We start from the raw sequence: 15,105 nt of genomic DNA, 5'->3' as shown, positions 1-15,105 counted from the left end.
GAAGATTATCAGTCGACAAAAAATGATGAGGTGATTTAGGAGTCATAGGACAACTATGATCGGGCTGTCTGAAATTATTCATATAAATAAATGGTCTTGAGGTGAACATGAAAGAAGGTTCAATACATTTTTAACTGTTACAATCCGATATCTTCTTTTCACAGTGTAGATTAAGATTGAGGTTAGTGTAGAAAGCTTCATGCCCTTTTTGAGATATTTTCGATGTTCTGCCATCCGGCCCACTTTGTTATGGTCATCCAACTTTGTGATACATCGTGTCACCTTGTTAAACAAGGTTCAATATGACGATGACTTGGAGATAAGTGCACATCATTAGTGTAGAAAATGACATTGGCGCTATGAAAAGACCGTACCTCCGCCTTGATGGGGAGTGATTTTGTCAGCCCTGATGTGATGAGCTTCATTATTGGAAGGACAATGACTGAGAAAGCGACATGGAAAATTCATGTAATTAAAAACGATTTATCAAGCTTTGTCCCTTCACACTGTCAAAGTGTGACATTAAAATCTTTTCTTTGTACTTTCTGCAGTGAGTTTTACTATGTATTCTCAGATGAAATGTGAAATGCAGAAATGGACTGATGTTGCTTTGAATTAGATACAGTATTTGAGATTATTTAGCGTCCTAACTGGCTGCATCTCTGTCTGTCTAGTCACACACTACTAGTTTGTTTCACAAGGATTTATTGCATTAAATTTGTCCAGCTACAGTTGCATAATAGTGAAAAGTGCCTATTATGACAGTGCGATGACCATCTTGCAAATGGAATAATCTTATCACCATTAGTCCTTTTTTTTATTTGACGGAGGTGCAGATTTTATTAATTCCATTATTGATTTATTTATTTTAAGAGAGGAGTTTCGAATATGGCACATAAGGATGGAATACTATGTTAAGTTCAATGATTTATGAGTCTCAGTCACATGGCCAGACATGGAGAAATAAAAACACAAAAAACTAAAAAAATATTCCTGGTATTTTTCAGGGGACCAGAGAAAATTTAGAGGCGGGCCATATTCAGTCCCCGGGTTGGAGTTTGGGGACCACTACATTAAAATATTCACATTTTTGACCCTACTCCAGTGGATAACTTATGTTGTCACGCCACAGGGTGCATGCAAGAGTTAAGTAAAATAATTGCGTTACTTTTGCCACCAAAGTTTGCCACTACAGTTACTGCTCAGACATGCTTTAGCATAGCTTGTAGAAATGAATAACTTCCAAATGCAAGAAGCATGACAATGGCAATGCTCACGAATACAGGCAATTAGAGTTGACTGGTTCCAAGAGACATTTGTGAGAGAGAATTGACAAGCGTTAAATAAACAACACCTACCGTGATTGATAGCCACGGTGCGCACCTAATAAACTTTTACTTTTGAGCCGACTGTAGAAGTATGATGTGAAAGTGGGGATTTTGTAAGGAAGCTGATGAATTTTTGATCATCTCCTCATCTGGAAACTTGGGTATTGTACTTATTTAATGAAACGTTTGCCATAACTAATCAGTTTAATACTTGAGCTAGTCAATCATTTTACTGTTTGCAAAATTAAACACCAAATGTTGTCACCACGAAGTATGAGTTATTAACAATTTATCTCCATTTCTTGGTCGATGAAAGCAGCATTGTAGACAAAATGTTTTTGCCTTTATTTTACAGTTAGTATCCTTTTCCATGGGATTATATTATTTTGTGGCTCATGAAAAGCAACATAGACTTGTCATAGTCGATACAGTTAAGCAACTGGACCGCTATTTTTGTTAAGATTTTGAAGTGAATCCAATATGTACCAGCATCAATCTTGACTGTCCTTAAAGTCTGATGTGCTCAAATGGTGCCCGATGCTCTTGACTGCAGCGAGCACCAGTGGGAGTCAGCAGAGCCAGCAATCGAAATCCACATCAAACGTCCATGCTCGAGATGCTGGCATGTTTCTAAGCAACAGACAAAAGCTCAAGCCCACGCAGACCCCAATGTTTGGGAAATATATCCCCCATATCGTGCCTCAGCCTCTTCTCATCCCCGGAAGTTTCCAGCTATAAACCATCCGTAATGCTCCCCCATGGCTTCACTTTTCCGGTCTCAGGGGGTTTCATTCAACCCTACATACACTTTCAGTTTAGCATCTGGCACAACTCCTTTCTGTCTCACTTTTAACAGTGGAAATAGACATCTTGTTGTACGTGCTGTCAGAAAAAAAAGTGCAGAATATACGTTGATGATTAAATTACATTGAATCATCATCATTCGGTTTTTCACATCTTCCCCTCATTTTTTTCTACTGCCTATTCTACTGGAGTCAAATGTGTGGCGTCCATTTTGACTTCAGCATAAACTGGCAAATATGATTCCTTGCCTTGTGTAGGTCAAATTTTCAATCGTTTTGTTTTTCAAATTATCCCGTACTCATGATGAGTTTGGTCGTAGTGATGAGCATCCATGAGGTATGTATAAAAATACTGGAGGGCTGAAAGATTTACACTGCTGCCATTGCAGATCTTTTACACAGTGTTTTCATTTACATCCCACACAGTGACCCGAATGTGCGCAGGATACATCTCTGCTGTCAGGATGCTTAGTTCAAACTAATGACACAGATATTTGAGGGTCAAGTCTGTGTTGAAGCCTGCAGTTTTTTAAGTCTAACCAACATATGTAAAGACAGTTTAAAAAAAAAAGAACACCAACATGATTTAGAATAAAACTAAGGTGAAACAAACTGTTCATGTTTGCGGTTACCAAATTGAAATTATATCTGCATCTCCCGCACATAAATACAAAATGCCTGGAGCAGTGACTTTAACACAAAGTAAGAAAGAGAAGGAAGGCAATGGTTTCATGTTGTGATGATATGTGACAGTATGTTCTACCCTGATGTATATATGAGAAACCACATATTGGTTTGAGAGATATATTTCTATCTCCAAGTGATTTTTGATTCATTTTTTTAACAATGCCTATCTTAAATTAGCTATAAGAGCAATTATTTTTTGTCCCTATATAGTTAAGAACTGCTTTTTAGATTAAAGAGTGTGTCACCGCAGAATTTTAAACGGCATTATCATTGAAATTACCTCGATTGTTAAATCACAGTCAGGCCAAAATCAAAAAAGCTTGCTCCAAGACACCATTTCTAACAAAAAAAAAGTTCACAATCATAAGGTCTTTGTTCGGACAGAAATACCCCGTGTTTAAAATTGCCACATTCAAAATTTGGAATGGTTTCCTCGACGAGCTCAAAGGCATGAACAGAAATGAATTGATCTCACGACTTTGTCTCAAATGCACCGTGCATCCAATTGGTGACTGACCTTGATGTCATTCGCATGCTGCTCACAACTGCTGGGGGGCGGGGGCATATTGCCATGCGTGCATGTGCTGTAAATCAATCTTATCTTCTACATCTTGACTTGTTGACTTCCCATCACTATTTGTGTGCAATATGTAGATTTTTATAATGCCCTTCCTAATACAACACATATGTTATATGTTTCAATTTTTACAGAATATTCTCACCAAATCCAACATTTGCAATCATGCTCCCCAATAACTATATCTGCCACTATTTGTAATTTAAAGCAGATTCTTTACTTACAGACAGTGTAGGTGTTCAAATACCTGACATGTTTCGGCGTATATGTAATGCCACTATTTGTATTCCATCTAGTCTAGTCTACTCACAGTGATTGAGGGCTTCACTGCATCACACTGAGAGGTGTTTCTTATACTTGTCCCTTTCCGTCTACCAACAATAAAGTTCCCCACTGTGCATTAAATGCTATGTTGAGAAACTCATTTTATTTTGAAATCTTGGTGAAGGGTAGGAGGGCTTTGAAGAAAGTAAGTGTGGCATTGTTTTTAGTGGCGCTTGCAATCAGATATGACATGCCCGGCCTCCACTGTTTTTAGGCATTACATTTAAAAATTAGGTACACAAAAGCATCTTTGGCAAACATGTGCAGTTTGGCAAACGTTCAGTTTCCTTGCTAACACTCTTCCGTAACAATAGTCATCATGAACAAGTGGGACATATCAGACCCTTGTACCGGTGATCATCGAAATTACACCATTAGTTCGACATGTAGTTTTATGTATTCCAATGACAGACTTTGCACTGAGATGGGGGATTTTTCAACGTGTTCCCTGAAAGTCTGTCAGAGAATGTCAAAGCACTTATGGCAAAGGCAGCATGGATGTTAATGTGACATTTCAGGCAAACACACAGCTGGATGTTTCTGCCGTCACATTTATATAGACACTGTGTCCCACTTGAGACACAGATCATTACTCGATGTCTGCCTTAACAAGCATTGTCCCAATTTGCAGTCTAATGGCAGAAATGCACATAGCGTATACCAAGTACCAGTAGTACTTCAGCAGATTTCAATCAGTCGAGGTGCATTGGGTAGCACTGGGTATTGCATCACGTCGTATTTAATTCATGTAAGTCACATCTCGGCTCGATTACTGTACTGCGCTTTACTTTGGAGTCAGCCAATCCTCCATGAAGCATCTCCAGTTGGTCCAGATTGCTGTTGCTCACCTCTTGACTGGTACTCGTAAGAGAGAACACATACAGTAACGTTCCCTCTAGTATCCCTTCACTGGCTCGCTATACATTTTAGAATTCTTTTTAGGATTATATTATTTGTTTTAAAATCTTGAAATGGCCTTGCTCCACCTTACTTCTCTGAGTTCTTCTGCCCCTGCACACCTACCCAGTGCCTCAGGTCTGCAGACCCAACATTATTAGAGATTCCAAGATTTAACTGGAGGCACAGACGGGGGCAAGCCGTTTCCGTTGCTGGTCCCTCCATTTTGAAAACTCATCCTAAAACATTGTATTCTTTGACTTTTGACTCAGCATGACTCACACTTGATCTTAGTTTTACTGTATTTGTGCTTTCTACTGTCTTTGTTATTAATATATTATTTTATTGTTTGCAGTCTATATACTGTATGATATTTCCTCTGTGTGCAGGTTTTTGTATACAGCGTTGGTTGTTTCAAAGTCCTCTATAAATAGAACTGAGTTCTTGTTTTTTTGTTTTGTTTTAGTTTAACCAAAAACGGCCCAAGACTTTATTTGATGCTAATAAAACGCCAAGCGTTGTTTTCAGTGGACCACCAAGTTCGTATTTAAAAATAAGAAATTTCATGAATAAATTCCAGTTTTACAAGCATTGTATTAAATGCACTGATCTTTTAATGCATTTTCTCAAATGATCATCCCAAGGCAAGATTAAAATACAACACGAGTTCGCCTAGACAGGCTGGCAACCAGTCCAGTGGTATAACCCACCTACCTACTACACAGTTAGCTCGTTAGCTTTCAGCACTTCAATGAACCTTGTGAGGATAAGCGGATTAGAAAATGTATGGATGCATTTGTAGTATGGGAAAATTGTTTTTGAACATCACCATCACACATTGGGCTTAATCGTGGAACTCACATTCTGAGAATTAGCAGATGTGGTTAGCTTTTTTTCTGCTCTAGGGACAAATATTTGTCATGTGGATCAACAGCAGCTCTTTTCATAATACATCATAATTTGAAGGGAAATCCAGCAGACAACGATTGAGCTGCAACAATATTGTCGATGACGGATTTATGGTCTTTTGGCATTACGGCAACCATCATTGTCATGCCGGACCAGACGTGATGTACTATATTGAGGAGGCCGCTCTAAATAATGGATAGCTGTCATTGTGGTTTCAAGACATTGTTGAATAATGTCACAATAGATCACATTTCATTGCAAAGTTTATCCTACACATTTTTGCAGGTTTGTGCTAGCTCACCGGGATGGATGTAGTGGGTTCTCTTGCAATATGGAGGGTGTTGTTTCAAAGAAGTTTTGTTACCACAGGGGGAGAAAAAAAAGTCAAAATACACCAATAGATAAAGTCAATTTTTTTGTAAGCATTTTTGCAGCATTGCAGTTGGTGAAGGCACCACTGCTGTATGTCATTAGGCCAAAATAAATATTTGACCATAAAATAAAGATTTGATTTAGCCTTTGGTTCTCCCTCAAATTAAACATTATACAAGAATTTTACAGTTCTGTGCTGGTGAATCAATGGCGACAGTTTCAGCTATGGATGGCTCCTGATCACTTGTAACCCTTGCGAAAATACACCAGAAAAAGAGATGAATGGAGTTGGCCAATGGCATAGTTAATTTAGCCTTAATGATTTTGCAGCAGGTCGTTCATTTGTTAAATCACGGCTCTCTCCAGCTTCACCGTCATTACATTTTGGGACCAGCTGGTTTTTGCCTTTTGACCTCTATTTCTCTCAAAACAAAACACAGTTTTTTTGTGTGGGGGAGGGGTTGCTCTGAGAAAAAGTATCTTAATCAAGTGCATTCAATTTAAACCAAAGCTTATTTGAAATTGTTAATGGACACTTGAAGGAAAACAATGTTTACATATTTTAATTACCGGTACATAAAAATTATTTCACGAGGCTTTAAATATGTGAGAGCCTGAATCCTACTCCTAACAAAATGCATCAAATTTCAATAATGTAAAGTCCTACGCTTGAGCCAATTACAGCTACGCATGTTTTTGAAATGTGGGAGGAAACCAGAATACCCAGAGAAAACCCACACAAGCACAGGTAGACCATGCAAACTTCACAAAGGAAGGAAGGAGCTGGAATTGAACCTGGTGCCAAACACTACCGGGCCGTCCAATTTAAGACATTAAAAAAACCTTCAATCTTATCAACACAGCCAGTCCCAAACTTTTTGCCGTAAGTCAATATACTTTGTGCCATTCTATTGTAGTCCAGAAAAAAGGTCAGCCAAAATTGAAGGCTATTTTCAGCACTGCTGCGGTCCACAAAGCGCACCCAGACAGCTTTGACACACTACATTGACAGTGTCACAGATTTTAAGTCGCTCCCCTGGAGCTGTTTGAGATGAACGGGCCTGCTCAAAATTAGCGTTCGACGTTATAACGGATCATTACTGCTTCAACCGCATATGTGCATACTTTGGCCTCAGAAATCTTTTACGAATTTGAAAACTTGTAATGAAATACTAGGCAATATAATAACATCATGCCAGGAGTAATTTACCAAGAGGATCATAAAGCACTGAATCATAAATTATGCATGTGTTCATTGCTTATTGAATGTGGATATGTTAATCACCCCAAGTTGCCAAGATCTGCAGTTTTTTCACAGTCACGTATGCATTCAGTTTGGATGATATGTACAAAATACATTACCATGTATTCCACATATACAAACATTGATTTTGACAATATGCATTGGCATCAAGTTATTTAAGTGACTATATGTTTATTTTCTTCATTTAATGTAAGAGTAACAGCATCTTTATCATTGTGTACACTTTAAAAATAGCAAAACCCAAAGCCCTGAATTTGGTTGTCTTACTTAGCTTTTAACTTTATGAATGTAACTATGTATGGATGTGTAAGTATGTATGTATGTATGTATGTATGTATGTATGTATGTATGTATGTATGTATGTATGTATGTATGTATGTATGTATGTATGGATGGATGGATGGATGGATAGATGGATGGATGGATAGATGAATGGATGGATGTATTTATTTATTTATTTATTTATTTATTTATTTATCCTTTAAGAGCACATTGCTTCGTTACCATTGTTTTGAAACTCAAAACATGTTTAAATGTTTAATTAAATTATTATTGCGTATTTGGTAGTGGACATTAAAACATTTCAAGCAGCGGCTGCGATTTGGTGTGAAGCAAAGACTACGTTAGGAAATTAATGGGAAGGGAGTGTATTATGCCTCTCTGAAACACACACACATATACGCACACGCACACACACACACACACACGCACACACACACACACACACACACACACACACACAGACACGCACACACACACACAGACACACACACACGCATACACACACATACGCACACACGCACACACACACACACGGTTTACAATGTTTGTTCTACAGATTGATGACTTTACCACTTTTGCCATTTTATGGACAGGTTGGTCAAAGAGAGTAAACCAGATGGCACACTACGTGGTTGCTGAAAGACGAAGCCAAACATCTGGCTCACACCACAACTCAGATTGTGAAACCCATGGTGGCATGGAAAGATTTCAATGTGCTCTTAAATGAAAAGCTTATCTTTGTATAGTACTGGAGGCTGATGTCAATCACTCTTAGGGAGTTTAATGAAGTCTCCACGCAATAACCAAGGCACCGAGTGTACCTCCCAAAATCTAGAACCACACATGGTTTACAAGTACTGTTGACCGACTGGGTGGAGCTCCGTCTACATCTGGACACCATGAAGCTGTGCCTCGGTATCTGGCCTGGCACACGGCTGAATTAGATAAAGAATGCAGAAGTAAATAGAAAATAACTTCCATATTAGCTCCTGGTTCTCAAGAACGTCGTGTGAGGGGCCACGCTGCCAATAAAGGTGTGGTCATATAAGAATTTCCACAAGTATGAGACTATTATATCAGTGTTATCAGTGGTGGGCCATCGGGGCCTGCAAGGCCTTCTCTGCTGGTCTAAAATTATCTTAATCACAGACTCGTTTGAATTATATTTTGTCCATGAATTCTTTTTAAATAATTCCAAATTGCCTTTCAGCTTCCTTTCATTGCTCTTTCTCTGTTGTGCTGCTTCCAGATGCGTGTTTTCTTATTTAAGCATTTAACCTACCACATTTCAGCCATCCTTTGTTACCAGGGTCAGAAATCTACCTGGACGCTTTGACAATCAGTTCTCCAGGCCCTGGGGGATAAAAATCAACGTTGATTAAACTGTTGCTTGAACCATTCAGATTTTGAGTTGGAAACCCAAGGTCCGGTGGACGGCACTGGAAACCTCACAGTTTTTGCAAACTATGATTTGCTTGTCACATGAATGGCAAGTCAAAGTCAAAGTCAGCTTTATTGTCAAACATGCTAATATGCATGACATACAGCACAGATGAAATTACTCTCCTCTCGGACCCAGTATGCAAGGCACTAGCCAATCATAGTATCACTAGATATGTGATAAGAACATACTGACCAGAGCTAGCACACTGTATTTGTAGCGAGCTGCATAAGCATATATATAGTTGTGTTTATTTAGTAGTGGTTTTGTCAACCCACAATGGCTGAAGGAGGAGCAGAAATTGATTTGGTTGCAGATATACTGTTAAAGCCATTTTCAAGACAGACTTTTCAAGAATGGATGGACATCATTACGAAAGGTTTTCACAGGTCCCAAGCCAGCAAAAATAGCAAATACTATTACAATTTTATGAGGTTATCATGAATACACACATTCCTAGTAAAAATTCAAACAGTTTAATGACAGGATTTCTCAAGTTTCTTCAAGCCACAAGTTATTTCCTGGCCAAGGACATCTTCTAGTGGACGTGTAATAAATCACACCACACTCGCAGCTGTGGAGTGATTCAGACGTAGCACTACTGAAGGCCTTCGGTTGACATGCACGGCCCGCCACTGCTATTTATGGAGGTGTATAATCTCATTGAAATGCAGCAAAAATGGAATTGAACTCCTGGAGAGAGTTATGAGGAGAGTTCTAAAGTTCATTTCCAGAGGCTCCAACCTGCCACCACAAATCCGATAACTGCAACTTTCTTATTTTAAACTTTTTATCTCATTGCACTCCGTATATGCGTGGCACCACACTCGCCCGAAGACGCTGACACCTGCACTGTAACAATCGCTGGTGCTTGTTTATTTATTGTGTTTATTCTTATTTTAGGTTTTTAATTACTTTATTAGCTGGTTGTTCTTTTAAGTTATATTTAAAGTTGAGTATTCACAAATTGGCACAAAATACTAATTCCATGGCATTAAATACAATACTGATTCCCTTTAGTAGCCCAAAATATCCCAAGACTTGTGAAAATAAAAATACAAGGGGATAAGGGAGGTGCTTTGTAACGGCTTGAATGTGTGCATATGCATGTTGCGTGAATATGAATTACATATACACACACACATATATATATATATATATATATATATATATATATATATATATATATATATATATATATATATATATATATATATATATATATATATATATATATATATAGACATATATACATATATAGACATATATACATATATATCTGTGCTGTAAGTCATGCATATTAGCATATTTGACAATAAAGCTGACTTTGACTTTGATATAGGTATGTAACATTTGAGTCGCTGAGTTATGGTCGTTGAATAAGCACTAAGTTTGGAAATCCATTCCTCATCAATTTTCATTCATTGTGAATGCAATCATACTTTCATATTCTGTGTTCACTGCCTTGTCAATATCTGGCGGGTGCTGTCTGGAAGTTACCATTATTGACAGATGATGAATTGCACAAAGGCAATCTCTGAGTAAACTTGAAATGGGCTTCACGTTTTAAGTCTCATTGTACCTCTGCAATTTTGAAGGTGTGTTTGCTAACATTGCTTGTTAGCTTCCAATAATCCTGCTCCGCTGACAGACTAGGCTTTTTTTATGTTGTCTGCAGAGCCATATTGAATTGTTCGGCTGTCGCTCAGTGGTTCTCTGCTTTCTGTAGAGCGGGGATCTCAAAACTTATTTTAGTCGCAGACAATTTGGAGGGCCATTATGCGGGTGAAATGAAACCAGAAAATTGTTCGTTGGACACAGCAGATTTAACGATCACTTCTTTGGATATCATTCAATAATAATACAGTAAAGTCTCGTTATATCGATATTCAAGGGAGTCCGAAAAAATATCGATATAACCGGGACTATCGATATATCCGACCCTGTTTGCATGTAATTTTCTCCGTGCGTGCATAGAAATAGTATCGATATAACCGGGACTATCGATATATCCGATATCGATACAACGAGACTTTACTGTAGTTTGTTCAATTATTGTTCAACTGAGTGTATACTTGATAACAAAATTGTTGTAACATCACAACTTTATTTACTACACATGACAATTTCACATTTCGGCACGCATTCACACATGATTTGTTTTCACGGGCCACAAAAAATGACCCATGCGGCGAGATCTTGGCCCCGTGCCTTGTATTTGACAACTGCTGTAGAGCCAAACAAGCATATGCTTCATTTACTGTTGTCGGCTGAGCAATATCGAGACATACTGTACAGTAAACTGGTGTGTTTAGATTGGTATATGTCGATTGTTTTAATATTTTAAGAATTATAGAGAAGTAAATGAATCAAGCTTACAACTCTTAGGAAATGTTTGCGACTACAGTACTTTGTATGTATCTGAGTGTGTTTGGACCACTCCTGTACGACTGAGAGCTTACACAGACGTATGTGAGTGTGTGTATGTTTGTGCGCGTGCGTTGCAATTTGACAGGCGCACACACTCGCAGACGCGCACGCACGCACAGGGAGTTCAACGTGTCAAAAGCATTGTCTCCAATGTGGGAATGCTTGTCTTTGCCGGTTGGGCTGGTCAAAGTGAGCTGCCTGCGGTTGTGGAGGCAACTGCGCAATCCTCATTCGGCGCTTGGTCTTTGCAACGGACCCCCGCTATTATTTCTCCACACTCGCCAGACGCCTCTTGTGTGTACGCGCGCGTCTCCATCGGACAGTGCACATTCGATCGTTGCCTTCTCCTGCACACAAAGCATGGACCCAGGCTGCTAGCAGACAGCACTTTTGTTCATATTTTGGAGTGAAACGGGTCTTTGTTGGAAGTTTGTTTTCCCCACCCAACAGCCCCGCAAGTTCGCCAAGATTTTAGGATGGCAAAGTGCGGACTGCACCCGCGCGTCATGCTCCTGCTGTGCCTGATCTCCACGGCGGCGTGCGACACCTTCATGTCCACCGAGGAGACCGCTGACACCGGTGCGAAGTCGGACGGCTACTGCAGCCGCATCCTGCGGGCTCAGAGCGCTCGCAGGGACGACAACAGCGAGTTCAGGCTACGCGTGGAAGGAGACCCCGAGAGCTACCAGCCAGGGAGCACCTACAGAGGTTAGTGTGCGTGCTCACCTTTTTCCCCAGTGTCTTCATTGCAAGTATTCGAGATTAAAACAAACAGCATGATTTTACTTACTAATTGGCAATGGAAGGCGATTTAAAAAGAACAAAATAAATAGAAAAAAATACTTGAAATAAAAATGTTAAGGACAACAAGAGTAAAATAAAATCAAGCGGCTTTCTATTACAATCTGGATTGATCTCACATTTTTGTAATGTAACTTCATTCATGTTTTTCTTCCCTTTTTTGTGGGTGGGTGTATTGTGATAAAGGCCAAAGCAACATTTGTTTCAGTGCCTTGCTGAAGGGCACTTCTGAAGTGCTTTATCTATTATTATTATTATTATTATTATTATTATTATTATTATTATTATTATTATTATTATTATTATTATTGTTGTTGTTGTTGTTGTTATTAGTGTTGTTAATACTATTATTCTTCATATTATTATGTTATTATCAATGTTATATCGGGGTCTTCTTGTTTCCATCTCACTGTTCTATTAAACCGAAGTGTCGATTAACCATTTCTGTAGTATTTCGTGGCATAATAGGGGTGTGCGCCATACATCCAAGGCATTGTCTGTTCACCATGATATGGTACTGTCCCTACATTGTAACAAGATGGCGAACCAAGGCGATCATACGTGAATACCTTGGGTCTCCTGTGTTCTCGTCGTGGCCGTTGATTTTCCCCAATATCAGGATTACTGGGGGTTGGCTGGGGAAAAGGGGGACACACCGTCACAGGTGCATCATTTTCCGGACCAATGTTGCCCTCCTGAGGTTGGTCAACTTCCGCAGCTCCCGGCTCTGTCCCCGGCAGTTCATTCCCCAGTTGATTGTCATCATGGTGGGTTGTCTCCACGAAGCTCACGTCCCGCGGTTCTGGTGAGTCTGGTCGGGTGCTCTGGCGATGCAACACTGGATAATACTCATCCTCCTCATCATCCTCTTCCGGATCCATTTCCGGCATCTTGTTCGGTCGTTGCCGAGTGGACTTTTCCTTGGACTGGGACTGTAGTGAAGTCTCTAATGGCAAATGATCACATGGCAGCAAGAGATTGCGGTGGAGTATCCTAGATCTGCCCTTCCCCCTCTCAGGTTTCAGCTCATAAACTGGAATGTCTTGGCTGACTTGACGAACCACTGTATGAACAACATCCTCCCAGTGGTTTCTCAGTTTGCCTGAACCTCCACGTGGGGTTAAGTTTCGAACCAGAACACGATCACCGGGCAACAGGGTAGAATACTTTAGTTTACTGTCATATAGTCTCTTACTCCTGGCAGCAGCTTTGTTGTTATTTTCTTGCGTGATCGCATACGCTTCCTCCATGCCCTGTTTCCACTTCTTCACATAGTCCTTCGGGTTGGTTTCACCCTGGTTAGAGTCTGGATTCAAACTAAACAACATATCAACTGGCAAACGTGGTGAACGTCCATAAAGTAAGTAAAAAGGTGAGAACCCTGTCACCTCACTTTTGGTACAGTTGTAAGCATAAACGAGTTTGTTTAGTGAGTCTTTCCAGTTACTCTTTTGTTTCTCTGTCAGTGTCTTTAACATCTGGATCAGTGTTCGATTAAATCGTTCAACTTGTCCATTTCCCTGTGGATGGTAGGGGGTTGTCCTTGAACCCGCAACCCCACAATATTCCTTCAGTTGAGCAAAAAGTTGATTTTCAAATTCACCACCCTGATCATGGTGAATTCGAAGGGGGAACCCAAACTTTAAAGCAAAGTCATTAAAGATTTTGTTTGCCGCTGTTTTGCCAGATTTGGACGTCGTAGCATAAACTTGAGCGAAACGTGTAAAATGGTCTACTAGCACAAGCACGTATTCATAACCACCCTTACATTTGTCGAGATGCAAAAAGTCAACGGAGACAAGTTCAAAAGGCTGAGTAGTCACAATATTAGTAAGAGGGGCTCTGGTCTCACGGTTGGGCTTTTTGTGTTTTAGGCACACACACTCTCTCAGTACATAGTCCTCTATTTCTTTTTGCATAAAGGGCCAGTAAAAACGATCCCTTACAAGGGAAAGAGTCCTTTCTACACCATGGTGGCCCATTTCATCATGCAGCTCTTTTAACACTGTCACCTTGTGTTTTTCAGGAAGCAGTAGTTGGGTTCTGTTTGCCGTTTTTCTGTACAAAACACCTCTGTCATTAAAGTGTAGCTTGTCCCATTCCCTCACAAGACAAACAACTTGAGGACAATGCTTTCTTAGTTCAGTACCTAGCGGTTTCGTCTCCGCCAGTTTGTATCTAATAATATGTCCTATAATGGGGTCAGTCTCTTGATCTAGCTTGATCTGTCCAACAGTCAATGGGGCTATCGGTGTGTTTAGTGACACCTCGGCACACATAGCTGAGATTCCCATAGACCAAGCTGCACTAGACTCGTTCTGTTGGTCAACAGCTTGTACGGCAGCACTCACAGCATCATATGACATTTCTTTTGTACATCCTTCCATATATGTTACCATATCAAGGGGCATCCTAGATAAACTGTCTGCATCAACATTTTCCTTACCGGGACGATATTTAACAGTAAAATTAAAATCAGAAAGTTCTGCGACCCACCTGCACCCAGTTGCATTTAACTTAGCAGTCGACAGTACATACGTGAGTGGATTATTGTCACTATACACAGTGAAGAATGGTGCATAGTACAAATAATCACGAAACTTGTCTGTGATCGCCCACTTAAGCGCCAAAAATTCCAACTTGCCCGAGTGTAAATTATAATTCTTCTCAGCTGCAGTTAATGTCCGAGAGCCATAGGCTATCACGCGAAGTTTGCCATTTTGTCTTTGGTACAACACAGCACCTAAACCCCGGTTAGAGGCATCTGTATGCAAAATGAAAGAATGCGCGAAGTCAGGAAAACCTAAAACTGGTGGTTGAACTAAACAGTCTATTAGCTGCTCTAACACTGACTGATGCTCATCACTCCACTCAATACGTGTGTTGGAAGACACACTGTTATGTCTCACTTTCCATTTTTGTCTTTGATGCTGCTGAGTCTCAACATTCAGAGGGGCTTTAAGCAAAGCATACAAGGGACTAGCGATACA

General features: G+C 39.8%; 1 protein-coding gene across 3 annotated transcripts in view; it reads left to right on the top strand.

The window, feature by feature from the left end:
- The first annotated feature begins 11,428 nt into the window (after positions 1 to 11,428).
- The window catches only part of spon1a (spondin 1a), a 53,802-nt gene continuing 50,125 nt past the window's right edge, over positions 11,429 to 15,105 (top strand). For 2 of the 3 annotated variants that reach the window (XM_088991323.1, XM_088991324.1), the window contains exon 1: positions 11,430 to 12,022. In XM_088991323.1, coding sequence (XP_088847449.1) covers positions 11,791 to 12,022 — 232 coding nt within the window. In that variant the 5' untranslated portion in view covers positions 11,430 to 11,790. Of the gene's footprint in view, positions 12,023 to 15,105 lie in introns of all 3 variants that reach the window. The other variant, XM_088991325.1, reaches the window with a different exon arrangement.

This window comes from Hippocampus bargibanti, linkage group LG03 (assembly GCF_051943395.1).
Source record: "Hippocampus bargibanti isolate YZ-2025 linkage group LG03, ASM5194339v1, whole genome shotgun sequence".
Classification (NCBI taxonomy): Eukaryota; Metazoa; Chordata; class Actinopteri; order Syngnathiformes; family Syngnathidae; genus Hippocampus; species Hippocampus bargibanti.
The sequence above is the reverse complement of the archived record's forward strand: the minus strand, read 5'-3'. Positions and strand labels throughout refer to the sequence as shown.